The sequence below is a fragment of the Cottoperca gobio genome, chromosome 21, assembly GCF_900634415.1.
Source record: "Cottoperca gobio chromosome 21, fCotGob3.1, whole genome shotgun sequence".
NCBI classification, from domain to species: domain Eukaryota; kingdom Metazoa; phylum Chordata; class Actinopteri; order Perciformes; family Bovichtidae; genus Cottoperca; species Cottoperca gobio.
The window spans coordinates 15,811,312-15,825,809 of NC_041375.1; the positions used below are offsets into that span (position 1 = coordinate 15,811,312).

General features: G+C 37.7%; 1 protein-coding gene across 1 annotated transcript; it reads left to right on the forward strand.

The window, feature by feature from the left end:
* The first annotated feature begins 224 nt into the window (after positions 1–224).
* LOC115026289 (nectin-1) lies at positions 225–13,492 on the forward strand. The gene is made up of 8 exons (XM_029459048.1): positions 225–372; positions 2,011–2,352; positions 2,463–2,765; positions 6,105–6,198; positions 8,155–8,306; positions 9,569–9,665; positions 9,792–9,900; positions 10,111–13,492. The coding sequence occupies exons 1-7, from the start codon at positions 297–299 to the stop codon at positions 9,883–9,885; spliced, it is 1,158 nt and encodes a 385-aa protein (XP_029314908.1). The 5' UTR covers positions 225–296; the 3' UTR covers positions 9,886–9,900; positions 10,111–13,492.
* The last annotated feature ends 1,006 nt before the right edge of the window (positions 13,493–14,498 follow it).

The following is a 14,498-nucleotide window of genomic DNA, read 5'->3' on the forward strand; positions in this document are numbered from 1 at the left end:
GACATTTCATTTGGTAAAGAGGAATCACAAGTAAATATCAGAACTTGTTAGGAAAAGTGGGATAAGGACAGTAAATGTAGAACATATTATTAAATACAAAAGACAGTTAGAGCACAGTGTTGGAAGAAGTAGAAGAGAGGAGGTAGTTTGATCCAGATTAAGGTTTGATACGACACATTTATTTCCCAGGTTTCCTTAACGCACCTTATTTCTGCTAGGGAATAGCAGCAGCCATGAACCGCAAACAACGCCAGACTACACGACTGCTTCTTTTTGGAGTAATATATCAGTAATATATGGACAAATCCGCAAAAGCAACATTATGCTGGTACATACTGCTATCTACGTGGATCCTGAGCACAGTTATAGAAAGTACGTAGACCATTTTAAATATCGTCTTTTGTTTTTTTAACAACTACGTGTATACTTTGCCTACAATTAGCGTTTTCCATTTCGTAAGTAAGTCAGTATTAGTCTACACAAATTGAGCAACAATTTTATTTCAATAAGAGACATGAAAACAGAAGTAATTTGGACATCCGTGTTAACCCTAATTGTTTTAGCAAATGAATGAACTGAGATAGGAAGGAACAATACTGTATTAGTACAGTAGACAAAAGGCTATCTCATCGCACGGATCTCCAGAGAAACCCCTCAGAAACTTGTTTACGATCCTAGCCTCAGGAGAACCAAAGTTTGTCAATGGATGGACTTAAAATACCTTGTGTTTTCAAATTGTTCAATGAAATATTACACACAGAGATTGCCTAATGTATAATTGTATTTATTTTCAGGATTTTAAAAATAACCTTTTTCATCTTCGAACTGCTTTACTTAAGTCTTCAATCAATTTCTTACATGGTACAATCATGAGTTTTTGAAAAATATTAATTAATGTTACTTATAACTGCACAATTTTCCAAACTACAAAACATTTTTAATGTGATTAACAGTCAATTTGTATGCATTTTTGGTTAAAATATGTGCTGTGATGGGTATGCCATTGTGTGACGGAAAATACTGCATGTGTTGGAAATGATAGGTCACAAAAACATTTTTAAACCATGTTCAGTTTTATTATCCCTGACACAAAAAAACAGTTTTTAAGGGAAGAACTTCATCATCTAAACTTTAACCTTTAAGCAGATAAAGTTATATGGAATAAAGCGCTGAAACCTACAAGCAAGAAAGACAATACCAAATGTTGTTTTTCTTATTATTTCTATATTTAAAGGATATATGAGCTATTTGGAAATGACAGCCAATAAACATATTTTAGATTTACCAAATATTTCCCTTGATCTTTTCTTATATCAGTTCCCTTCATGGAGCTGCCTTTGTGCTGCAGCCATGTGCTCTCCTGTCACATGACTATGGCTGTGATCACCAAATTAAAAAACTTTAAAAAAAAATTATCACATTTTGCATGGTGTGGTGGAAATGACAGGGGACCCCAAGGGACACGTGTTCTTTTTTTATAAAAAAATAAAATGTAATTTGTACATACAATCAATATTAAATTCAAAACTTAGTAGGTTTGAATATCCAAAATCAGGCCCAGGGACAAGTTATATACAGCAAGAACAATACATAAAAGGCCACTTTTTATGTAATAAAAATAATGACTGGTCTATGATTACATTTCTGTATGTTCCTTTTTAGTGTTTTTTACGTGAGTGTCAAGAAAATAAGAAATGTGTTTTTCTTATTTCTGCCAGGGACACACAAATGAAGATAGTTGAAGGCCCATATACTTAGGCAAAAGCCTAAATTACCCATCTACACAAAGCTTTGTGTTGAAAGCGTTGTGTTGGGTGTTTTGAAAATGCATTCTGCCAATTGTTTTTTTTTTTTTAAGTCAGTATTTCAGTGAATAAAAGTGCCAGCTAAGTCATGTCAGATACTGTGGTGAGCCTGTCGTGAACCCATCTATACTTGTGTGTGTTTACTTGTATTGGTGCGTTCTGACTTTGTGTCTGATTGCCTGATGATATATTATTCACCTTACAGCTCTCCAGGTGATTGGAGGAAACATAACCGCTGTGCAAGGAAGGACCACTATCTTACCCTGTAAACTTATCGATACTACGGAGGCCCTCAACCAGATTTCCTGGCAGAAGAAGACCAGAGAAAAACCTCAGAATGTCAACTTCTTTACGATCCTAGCCTCAGGAGAACCAAATTTTGTCAATGGATACGATGAACGATTTAAATTTATTGGGAACTTAAGTGCCGGCAATGGATCTCTGCAGTTTTCAAGTGTTACATTGATGGATGAAGGCATCTACACGTGCATCTTCTCTCTGTTCCCCAGCGGAAACCACCAGACTGAGATACTTCTAAACTTGCTTGGTATGATGTATTGTATTTTGTTTAACTATTAAGAGAATGAAAATGTTTGAGTATTGTTTTTACTTTCATGGTTGCACATTGACTTTTTGTATGTACTGTAACTCTCCTAGTGCCTCCGGTCACAAACCTGAAGGGTGATCGTCCTATTTTGGGTAATGAAGAGGTTTCCCTCGTTACCTGCACGGCTGCTGGTTCCAAGCCTGTGACAGAAGTAAAGTGGCTCACTGGTACTCTGGCAGAAACCGTGAGGGCAAAAACCAACTCCATCCCGCATGCCAACAGTACAACTACCACAGTCAGCACGCTGTTTGGAGTACCTACCAGAGAAATCAACCACCATTTGGTCCAGTGTGTCATCTCCAGTGAAGCCATGTCCAAAAAAGAAACCCTGTCCTACACCATACAGGTCGACTGTGGGTATACAAATACTTCCTTACATCACTGACTTATAATTCTTCTTCATTTTATCATTGTCAATTTAAGAACTTCTCCTTCATGTACCTCAAACAGGCTGTGTTGATTACAACTCAAGAAAGACAAGGGTCAAGGCAAAGATGCGGACAACTAGAGGACAAAGGGCATGGTCAGGCCAGGCAGTAACAGAGCAAAATGCTTTCTCAGGTCATTTTGAGTAAATACGGTATTAGATATTAGATATTAGCTATTTCTCTTACTGTCTAGCGTGTGAGCCACCTAACAACTTAACAAATTAAGCACAGTCATACAGTAGCAGACATTCCCACTGGGCTTTGGTGCTGGGAATCATTTGTTGCTAGTTTTGAGCCAAGATACTGCAATATTGAGTTCAGATGTGTTTCTTCACTCATGAGAGAAAAGGTCATTACAAGTAGAATCTTGGATGTGAATCATTTTCATAAAACGCAATCATGCTTGCACAGCTGCTTGACATCTACAACACATCTGTGAAATGTGCAAGAAAAGTATGACATGTCATTTGAAAAGATTACTATCAATTCTGCTGAAGTGCATTTTTATAATGGAAGGCCTAAACTGAAACATACCGTATAATGGATGACAATGTGTTCAACTAATCACATTAGTCAAATGCAGTATTGTTAGTGGTTAGGGTGGTTAGATTACTGTAAACACCAGACTTCTTCTTCTTCTTCTTCTTCTTCTTCTTCTTCTTCTTCTTCTTCTTCTTCCTGTGAGGGGTCACCACAGCGGATAATTTGTTTCCATCTCTTTATCTCGTGCTTGGCAGCTCCATCTTCAGCATACTTCGCTTGATATACCCAGCATCTCTCCTTTGCACATGTCCAAACCACCTCAATCTTGCCTCTCTCGCTTTGTCTAACCTGCGCTGTCCCTCTAATGCAGTGGTGGGCCGTCATGGCCAGCAAGGCCTTCTCTGCTGGCCTAAACATCATCAGAATATAAATTTAATTTTGATATATTTTTTCCACAAATATGTATTAAATTATTCCCCATAGTCTGTTATCTTCATGTCATAGCTTTCCTCTTGGTTGCGCTGCTTCCAGCCTCAGATGGAGATTTGGAGGGCTGGCCTTTATGTTAGAGTTTTTATCCAATCATATTTCAGCCATCATGTGTTGCCAGGGTCCAAGAAATATGCCCTGAGGCCTTCAGAATCAACAGTGCGGGCGCCTGTCGTTTAAAGTGAACGGAGACAAAACTGTGGCGTTAACCAATCAGATTTCGAGTTGGCGACACCGGGGCCAGCTAGCAGGTGTACGATAACGTCAGCACGTCCACGTCTTTTGATTGGATACACACTATTGAGAGGCAGAGCTATGCAGAGCTAGCAAACTTTGAACGAGCTAATTTGTGTAGATTTCTACAAGCAGTTTTTTTTCAACCCACAATGGCTGAAGGAGGAGAAGAGATCGATGTGGTCGCAGATATAATTACAACGCCATTTTCAAGACAAACTTCAAGAAAAGCTAGACGTGAGAAGAGAACGGCCAACCCCGACGCTAGCGAGCCTATCACAGCTGGGAAAAGGGTTTTTCCGACACTTTCAAATCACTAACTACGAGCGGTACCCCCGACTCACAGCCTCCAAGGTGGAATAATTCAGGTAGGACTGTATAGGACATCACTGAAGGCCTAGGTGTGAAATGCACGGCCCGCCACTGCTCTAATGTACTCATTTATAATCCTGTCCATCCTCATCACTTCCACTTTTAGCACTTCTCTGCTTCTCCTCGTCCTTATACCACACTTTCACTTTTGCGCAAGTTATGTCCTTTGTTTACAAATAAATCCCTTATATATTTTGCCATTTGGTGTCCTCATCGTCTGTTTGTCCTGCCCTAGAGCCCGGGTTGTGACACTTGGTAAACCTCACCTCACCTCTTCACCTAGCTTCCACTGCTCTTGTAGCTGAACAACCATTGCACCTTACTACTGCTCAGAAGTCCACGTGCTAACTTTTTGACTGCATCACATGAGTTTTATTCAGCTGAGGTAAGGTGTCATTACACAGCCAAAGTGAGGAACTTGTGTCACAACCACGTCAGATGGCGGCGAAAGATCACGAGGCTGTTTCTGGACATCTTTATTTTATAATAATACATTTTATTTCAATATATTTTAGTTAATTTAACTCGGCCTCTTTTAACACGATGCAATTCATCACACTTACGCCTAGAAGTGGAACTTTGAATTACGATGCAGACGATTAAGAAAGACGGGGACAGAACAATGATAAATATAAAGAGAAAAGAACAAAATGTTTTAGAACCAATCAAATAACAGAGATGATGGCTCAATGCAAACAAAAAATCCGAACTAACAGCTGTTTAGCAGCCTAAAAAGTAGGGAAATGTAGTTTTGTACAAAATGTAGCTATTGCTTTTTTTGTGTTGACCTCTGAGGCACAAATGACATCCTGTCCAAGCAAAATTCCCCCCACCCACAAATCTCATTAGACAAAGAACACTGCTCGATTGTTCAATATTGCCATGAGACATGTCCTGTGACTACATGTCTGCAGGCTGTAACATAATCCCGGATACAGTTTCTGTCTATTGTCACTTACTTTAGCTTTGTCACTTTATGTACTTTGTACTTGATCTTGATGTCATTCCTGTAGCAGCAGTTTAGAAATCAGTGAGTTTCATGGGCATGGCACAGGACACCCCTGAAATCTGATTTTCTACCGCAAGTGACAAGCTTTTTTATTTAAATGATGTTGCTACTTTCTACCGTGACTGTATTCTTGTATGTAGCCTACGTTTTGAGGTAGAATTTATTTTTCAGGATTTAAGAATAAAGAATAGAAGCTTTGTATTACATTTCTATAGTGACACTCCTATGGCCTATTAATCTTAAAAAAAGAAAAAGATATTTAGTGTTGATAAAGTCCAAATTAAAAAACTTATATTAATGTAACTGTTTTTCACATTATAGAAATTAGCAAACGATCCATCACGGTGATGTTTATTGGCCACGCCCACATTCATCAATCATTATGACACTTTAGATCTTGGTCAATACTTGCTTTCTGGCTCATTCCAGCTCACAGGCTCATTCCAGCTCACAGGAATTTGAATAAAAAGAACAAACCGGCACAAACTCAATAGGGTTCTCACCCCTTTTGTTGATAAATATGACCTTTTTTTTTATAATCCAAAATGACCTCGGAACCAATTGAGAAGTCCTTCAACCAGGTGTCTTAGAAAGCGAGATATCGGTACAGATGTAATTAGTATTTCCCCAGTTACAACAATAACACCGCTCATTCTCTCTCTCCCTGTTTCTCACAGTCTCACCGATGGAAGTCACCATCCGTAAAAGTTCTGAAGGCCGATTTGAATGCGTGACTGAAGCCAACCCGCCTCCAGACTTCAACTGGAGCAGGTAAAGTACTTTGAATGAACCTGTTTTAGTGAAAACATTCCTAATCAAACAATGTTATATTTATCTTTCACTATGAAGAATTGCTTTGTTTGTCATCCTCACAAGCGTTGTACAAAGAAAGTAGTGAGTTGTGCCATTACACAAATGAATGGTATGTAGTTTGATCTTTATAGTTTCGGAAAATAGTTGTAGCTGCAGTGATCCACCAGCTTTTGTAATTATGTCTCATGAATAACTTAAAACTTCTAGAGACGCATAACACAAAAACTGTTTTAATGGCAGTAGACGTACATTTTAAAAAGTTAACATCACAACACAATATTTATATTATTATATTTATTTATTTAAGCTCAGCGTGCATTTGCGATACCCTGGACAGGAGGTCACCGAGAAAAAGTAGAAAATTAAACAATAGCTCGCACGTTTGTGTGATAGAAACAGAACTTGGACGAACCTCCGCAATAACATTTCAGGTTGTTTTTATAAATATCTCATTCTACGCTGAAGTACCTTGAACAGTACGGTAAAACCTGTAAAACACACGCCACTATTTGAGAAGTTACAGTATATTCACATTTATTGACAGTGATCACAAAGGAAACTAACTTGTCTGCTTTACTTTACGAAATCTTCAGTTTGCTGCTTTTGACGATGGCCATATCCAGAATAATTGTTTGTTTCAAAAAAGGTGTCTGGCGTCTCCCTTAGACATAGGGTCTCCAACTCCTGAGGAAATCATTTGAATGTCCGGCATCATGGATCATAAAGTGGACATCTTGCTTGCATAGGGTGCATTTATTGATTCTCCTCTCCCTATGTTGACTCTGAAGCCATAAAAAGACTCAGGTTCTCAGAAACAGAGCTTAACATCATGTCCTAATAAAAAAAAGCTCTAGTGCACTAATCCAGCAACCTCCATCCGCTGAAGAACATCATGTGATATCATCAGCAGCTTGCTGTCTGTCTGTCTTTATCTATCTGTATATTTAAGCAATAGCTCACTTCAGACCGTGATATATGGTCATTATATCACAGTTAAGGGGCGTAGTACAACCCCCTTAAATGTGATATAATGACCATATATCACGATCTGAAGTGAGCTATTGCTTTTATAAAACGGTTACCAAGTGTGGCAATATGAAAGAAAAATACACACTCCAATTTCAATAGGTTTTATTATTAAATAATGATGTTCAAAATAAAATAGTCCCTCCGTTGCCTTCTGCACAAAACATAGTGCGAGGTGGTTGCTATGCAACAACACTAACAGCTAGCGAACATATTAGACAGACAACGTTGATCGATTATTTGGCTATTTATTTACATTCATTTGTATGTTGCCGTTTATTGTGCACCCACTGAAAAACTGTCCAGCATCAGTAGAATGGCGTACAAAGTTACTTGTACTAGGCTGTTGCTTTTTGGCGTGGCGAGAATATTGCTCCACTTTCTCCGGTCCGCGAGATTCGGCTTCCAGTAGTTTTTTCCATTTGGTCTACCTGCTCTTCACGTAGCTCTGCATGTCGTCTTTTAGGGGCTTTTTTTCTCTGGAGATAGGCACTGATCGATCCACTCCTCCAGAGTAAAGCTTTGTAAGTTTGTTTCTTAACGGACGTAATTTAACAGCTGTAACGGTTGTAGCTTTTTCTCAGACGCGGAGGGATACTGACTTGTTGTGAAAAGTAACTACAATTCTACCCGCGATATACGCTCATTATACCACGGCTAAGAACCAATCAGATTGCTTGATTTGACATGTCCGTTTTATAAATATATATAATTAATTATTATTACAACAAATCTATCCTTCAAGAGAAGAAATGGAGAACTAATAAGTACAATTAAATAAACCTCTGGCACAACTCCCTACAGTTGCAACATATTTCTGGCCTATGGTTATAAGTCTTTATTTATTTAGCTGTCCATTTCATACGGAGCCTTGTTTTTCTGTTTCAGTATTGACCACTCGTGGCCTCAGTCTGCTGTCAGAGAGGGTGCAATGTTACAGTTTCTAAAAATAACCTCTGACCTTAATGGCCTCTACCAGTGTGAAGCCTCTAACCCATATGGAAGTAAACATGGACACCTCTATGTGCATGTGCCTCCAGGTAAGGTCTAGTTTGATTTGGCTGTGGGATCTTGTCAAATGTTTTAGTGGGGCTTTTTGCATTTGTTCCGTTTCGTTTGTTGTGGATGTTTTTTGATTCTGTTGTTCTTTTTTTTGTTTCTCTTAATTAAAAATGAAAGAAAGATTGCAGCCAAATGAATTTATGTAACAAGTAAAATCTATGGACTCCTATTCTATTCTAGCCACTGGATAACTAATCCCACCACAACCCAGACACGTAGTAGAACATGTATAAAGGGATGACTGCCTGCCAGCACCCCCACCCTATGCACCACAGGAAATGATTCAAGTCTATGAATACAACTACTTAACTACTGTTATATTGTTCTGCATCCTGGTCATGGTAATTTCTTCTGTTGGTTCCTTTGTGGACTCACGACCTGCCTAGAGAAGAAAACCCTGTGAAAAGATATTTAGCAAGGGCCTAGTTGCATGGTGTTTGAATGTGATTTTAGTCAACTAAATACAATCTGTAATATACAACTTAATGCTATATAAACAGAGTAAACACCTGTACATATTGGCACAACATTGTAACATATAGCTTTAAGAAAGGAAACACAAACACAGGGAACCTGCTTTCCTTGGTAAATCATGTTAACATTGTGCTTGTGGTAGCAGGAAAAGTGCAGCTTCACAGGTGTAATCGATGACACTGAACTGCATTCCTTTGAGGTAAGCTAGTTTCAGTGTCCATTGTGCTTGTTGGATCACTGTCCTGGCTCTCTGGGAAACTTGATGCAACTGAGCCATCGTTAACAACATGTGTGTATGAACACAAAACCTGTATTGGTTAATGAATACATGTATTATTATGTTATACCATTTACAATTAATTTAATTCCAAACTAGTAGTTATTTTGTGAATAAAACATAATAATTAATATGAATATATTAAACACATTTCTGGTGATTCATTGTATGAAGAGTTTCTCCTTTTTTATGACTTAAGAACAGCTGAAATCAAATTATTTTGCAAGGATAATCTCTCCTAAATTTCTTTTCAAAAAGTTATCTGAGAAACGGGTAGAGAAAAAAACTTTTTGTGGTTTAAGCCAGGTAACTTTTCATCTCTAGTTTAACCCAGAGCTCCTAGTCTGACTTTATCAGATTTAACTGCCAAAATAGTTGGTAGAATAAGCTTTAAGGTGGGATCAGATTTAGCAAGATGAACCTGGTAAACTGGCAGTGTATATCAGTATTTCACGTTACTGTATTCTTCGTTCTTGTGTCTCTTTACAGGATCCTGCTCTGCTTGTTTGGGTGTTTTGCTTGCCGTGATTGCCGTGATTGCCGTTGCTGTAGTGTGGTACTTATATAAATCCGGGAAATGTCTAAGGTACTAAGTACAGTAGTACTGCATGCACTTAAGTATAAAAACACATATTAGTAAAAGTATACAAACATTTACTTTATATACTATGCAAATGTTTTGTGTTATGTTAATTGGTGGTTCCTTATCCAGGATACGAGAGGTCATGCATGAAAAGAGGATGGCAGTACGAAGAACTTTCAGTAGACGTGAAGAGGCTCAAGTAGTAGAAGAAGAACCACTATAGGAAGAGGAAGAAGAGGCATGTATAATAGTTGATTAGTTGTTGTGCGTTCTGGCTCTTTTTTTAATGACTTCACAAAGTTATCGTTGTTTACGATATTATAGATGTTTTTTTTATCAGTTTTGTGTCTTCTATAAATGTTCCTTCTGCAGATACCTTGGAACTCTTTGCAGACTCATTTGAAATGAAGTGCCAATTTAACAAAATGTCTTGAATTGTCTGCCTTAGGGATCTCTTTGACATCCGTGGAAGCAACAAACTGGAACACAGTTGCACCTGCACTGCAGCTGGTTTACAGGCTCCATGACTAACGTGTGTCATTCCTAACTCACTGGTTAGTGAGCAGATGCAGCAGTCCAGGTGCTGTTTATGGTAATGTCCACTGCTGATAGCATTATGAATATAGAATACTTGGTTAATTTGTCAACAAATATCTATAATATACTATACTAAACTATACAAAAGAAGCAACAAAATGGGGTAGTGTTCAAGCGAAAGAGGAAATAATGTGTATAATGTGTGGCCTACTGAAAGGAAGTATGCTCAACTGACATTCAGTGGATGTGTGTTTATGTAAGATATGGCTTTAACCTTGTGGCTGTTTTATTATTAACGGCTCTAACTGACACAGGGTGTTTTCCCTAACAGTGTTAAAGGACCAGTGTGTATGATTTACAGGCCAAGAAATAGAAGATGTTTAATTATTTGTTTGTTTTTGAAGTACTTTTCCAGTTATCAAATCTTTGACTGCTGACTGAAAGCTAACTCGCAGACAAATCTTTCCTGACTCGCAGTCGACTAAATAATTAATTTTACTGATGCCATACATGTATGTAAGACAAATACTGTCAGTGTTGAGTCACAGTGCACAATGCATCGCATTGAACGTGCACAATCAATGCCGTGAGCTACAACTGAAATTTTGCGTTATCACTTATCACATTGTTTTAGTTTTGTTTTTAGTAATAACAATGTTATCCAAACCGTCATTTATCTTTACACCAGTCTCGTATGTGGAGTTATGGGTAAACACGCTGGAAACTCAAAGTCAGCAAAAAAGGATTTTCTGACATGTTCAAGTTTAGTAAAGGTCAAAATGAAGATCTTTGCAGAAAAAGGTTATTCTATAATGTAAAAAGTTGCACTGCATCTTCTCCTCTAAAGTACTAATATTTGATCCTTACCAGTAAACACAAAGTAAAAGTGTTTGATTGGCTCACATTGTGATCCTAAAGTCATGGCGCTAGCATAGCTAAAAATGAGAGGAACAAGTTATTTTAAGTTTTTCAAAATATGACGAAATAAAATGATACGACCGGCTTAAAAACAAATATAAAGTGCATATAAAACTCACCATTACGCTGAATTAGTGGGAGCCCTGAGCTTGTGTCTCTGCAACGAGCCGGTCCAATATAAGGGTACCAAATGACCCACGGACCGGTGGTTGGGGACCACTGCTCTAGAGTTCCGAGCTTAAAAGTCCATAAGCATTTCATGTCATGTTTAGTAGTAGCAGCAGCAGCAGCAGCAGCAGCTGTAGCAGTAGTAGTAGTAAGTACAATATCCTTTTCCCCAATTCCACTAATCAAACCGTGGCACTGTAGCGCTTCTTGCGGCCAAAAAGGTGATTTGTGTTGTTAAAATGCGTTACGTAGTACAAAAAAGATATAAGAAATACATCTGAAGAGTGTCAAATAAATCAAACCTGGAATCCTGCATACAATAAAAAGATGCAGTATATGAATGAGCAACTAAATGTGCATTAAAACAGCGTAAAGTTGTAAAACCTTTCGTCTCCAGAAGGAGCTTTGTGAAGTCTCGTGAATTGCCTCTTTTGAGTCAGTGTTGGATGTGTGGAGATTGAAAAAGTGAGCTTACCTGAACTCTGTAACCCGCTCCTTATCTCTGCTTGAGGCTACATTAGCAACTACTACCATCACACACCCAAATCTCAACTATCGGCAGTTAAGTTGCATTGTGGGTAATGTAGGTGCCAGGTTTTGAAGAGAATGATGCTTAAAAAAACCCGATATCTCAGACCTCAGACGATGTTACACAAAAGGTAAATTAGTTTGAGTTCTCTTTTAAAGCTGGAGTGGGTAATCTTCTCCAAAAATAGTTTTTGTTATACTTGCCGAAATGCTCTTTACATGCCGACAGCATTTCAAGCAATTTGTCAGATCAAATGCTCTGACAAAAAAAAGACAAACATGTTTCATGCTACGTTCATAATGATGTGTTTAAGTTCATGATGATTTGTTCAGGTTCATCATCATTTTGGGGGAGTGGCTTTTGGAGGGAGGCCTGGATTTACTTTGTTTTTTTAATCTTAAAACCTTAATTGTTAATTAATTGTGTGTTGCGTGTTTAATAGTGTGCACATGTTTTATGTAACATGATAAGTATCGGGTACTGATTTTGATATAACATTTTTATTTATTTATATTATAATATTTGCTTTATTATGCTGTAAAGTTTGGTTTTTCTTTTTCTTTTTCAGTAATGTTAGTGTTAGTTAGCAGAAGTGGCAGTTCTCATACTGATGTCTATTCAGGGGCTTATTTCAGTACCGCCTCAGTTTGTCTGCAGTGGAAACAGGATGTAAATTGTGAAACTTTCATGCTGACACGTGTGGATGTGTGTCATTATGGTGGTGTGTTATATAGTAGTGATACACACTACTAAGACAACAAGTCAGAGGCTACCTTTAATGTCTTTAACAGAAAGCCTTGAGTTGTGTTTGAAAGAGTCAGGCCGGGTAATACAAGATGATATTAAGTTGAATTATGGAAAGTCTAGGATCCAGTGTTATGGACCTTTATATCCAAACTAGATACTAGGTCATGACATCTTGGTCTTATTTTTTTTTTTAATCATATGTCTCTTGTGATTGCAGTACCAAATGCTTAAAGCTTAACTACCATTATTTACAAACATTTACAAAGAATATGAGCTCTACTGGATATACTATTGAGCTGTTGACGCTTATCTGGTCTTCAGGTCTCTCTTCCTGTTTAGCATCCTTATCATTAATGTTGTCAACCGCTTTCTTTCTTAGTATTCACTTGATACTAGACATATGAACTTCATTTGTTATTTGCAGGTTACCCTTTAATGGAAATACACATTCAAAATGTGTATGTAAAAAACAGACAAAATAGACACAGCAATCACTAGCTTGTCCGATTTTCCAGCTTCCTCACGCTCTGGGGAAAAACAGTATTAAACTCACTTTGAGTCTAATATGTAGTTTTATTAAGCTCAACTTCAGGGATGATGTTGTTTTGGTGAGATCATTCTTACATAAAGGAAGTTGGGGTAGTGCACGACCTGTGGCCTGTAAATCCCCCCCGAGTACTAACATTTTGTGGCATGATGTAGTTATACTTCAATATCCAAACTCTAAATCTGAGAAGCTTTTAGTTACACCAACTGAATGAGAAAAACACGCCTGTGATGCTTTAGTGAAGAGAATAATACATTTAATCAGCAAATATGCTAATAAGCTTGTGTGGCTCTTTGGTTTTACGCTTGTGTGTTGTTCAGTTCATGTATAGAAACAATAGCATAGTAATGTTGGCTCTGTTAATAAACCTACAATCACTCTGTTCCTTTTTGCATCGTATTTCCTTTGCTCTTTCCACAGGGTTACTTATGTTTGTCCTTATAATTTATGACTTAAGCTCACCTGTTACTCCCACTTCTAAACTTGAACTCCTGCCGCTGTGTTGATCTCTCAGGTGTAGTTTCTCTCTATGACCAGCGCGTACGGTTGGCTCTCTTGACAGAGAGATTCATGTTCAGGCGGTGAGCTTTTTCACTGATGACTAAATGTCCCTGTGGAGTGCGCTGTTTAACTCGTTCTTACAGTGACGGATCACTGGGCTGCCAACCAGCTGTGAGATGATGTTACCTTCTGTGAGGAAAACATCACATTCAGATGATGAAAGATTATATTTTCACTTAAACCATGCTGTCACCAATACACTACTCTACAGATCAAGCAAGTTTGGGTACCAAAACCAGATATGAGATTGGTATTGATGCGTGTCAAACTATTCCTGTACTATACTAATATTCAGAGTAAGGGTGTTGTAAACTAAGGATTTTTACCTGCTGGTGTCAATCCTGATCATGCAACATATCAGAGAAAAGGTGCTGTTGATTATAGAAAAAATCCTTCATCCCACCTTTAAACAAAAACCATCATATTTATGTGGGTATGTAATGTGATCAAAACCGAGGTTGAATGTAAATATGGTATATTGCCCAAATATTTTATTTATAAATATATGGATATATCGTGTTCTGGCCAAAATAGGCAGCAATAACAATAAGTCACAGACGGACGCAAAACAAAATAAAGAATAATAACGCCAAATATGTCACAACATCAGAATTATACAAACATGTGGCTGTTAAATGATTGATAAGAGTGCTAATAAGAATCATAAAGAAGAGTAGATGCTTTCCAAACCCAGAAGCAGTCTGATGTAATAACTACTGTAGAGAGTATCTACACCTGTAATTTACTAAGCAACAAATAAGAGTAAACTATATTTATATAAAAACAATTCAAACTCAATTCAAACCTGTGTAAGTGTCAAGATTAAACC

What these genes read in the sequence shown, in the direction of transcription:
- LOC115026289 (XM_029459048.1), top strand. Translation starts at nt 297, where the DNA reads ATGGACAAATCCGCAAAAGCAACATTATGCTGGTACATACTGCTATCT. An exon ending in CTACACCATACAGGTCGACT is followed by an intron (nt 2,766 to 6,104) that starts GTGGGTATACAA and finishes TGTTTCTCACAG; the next exon opens with TCTCACCGATGGAAGTCACC. An exon ending in CTATGTGCATGTGCCTCCAG is followed by an intron (nt 8,307 to 9,568) that starts GTAAGGTCTAGT and finishes GTCTCTTTACAG; the next exon opens with GATCCTGCTCTGCTTGTTTG.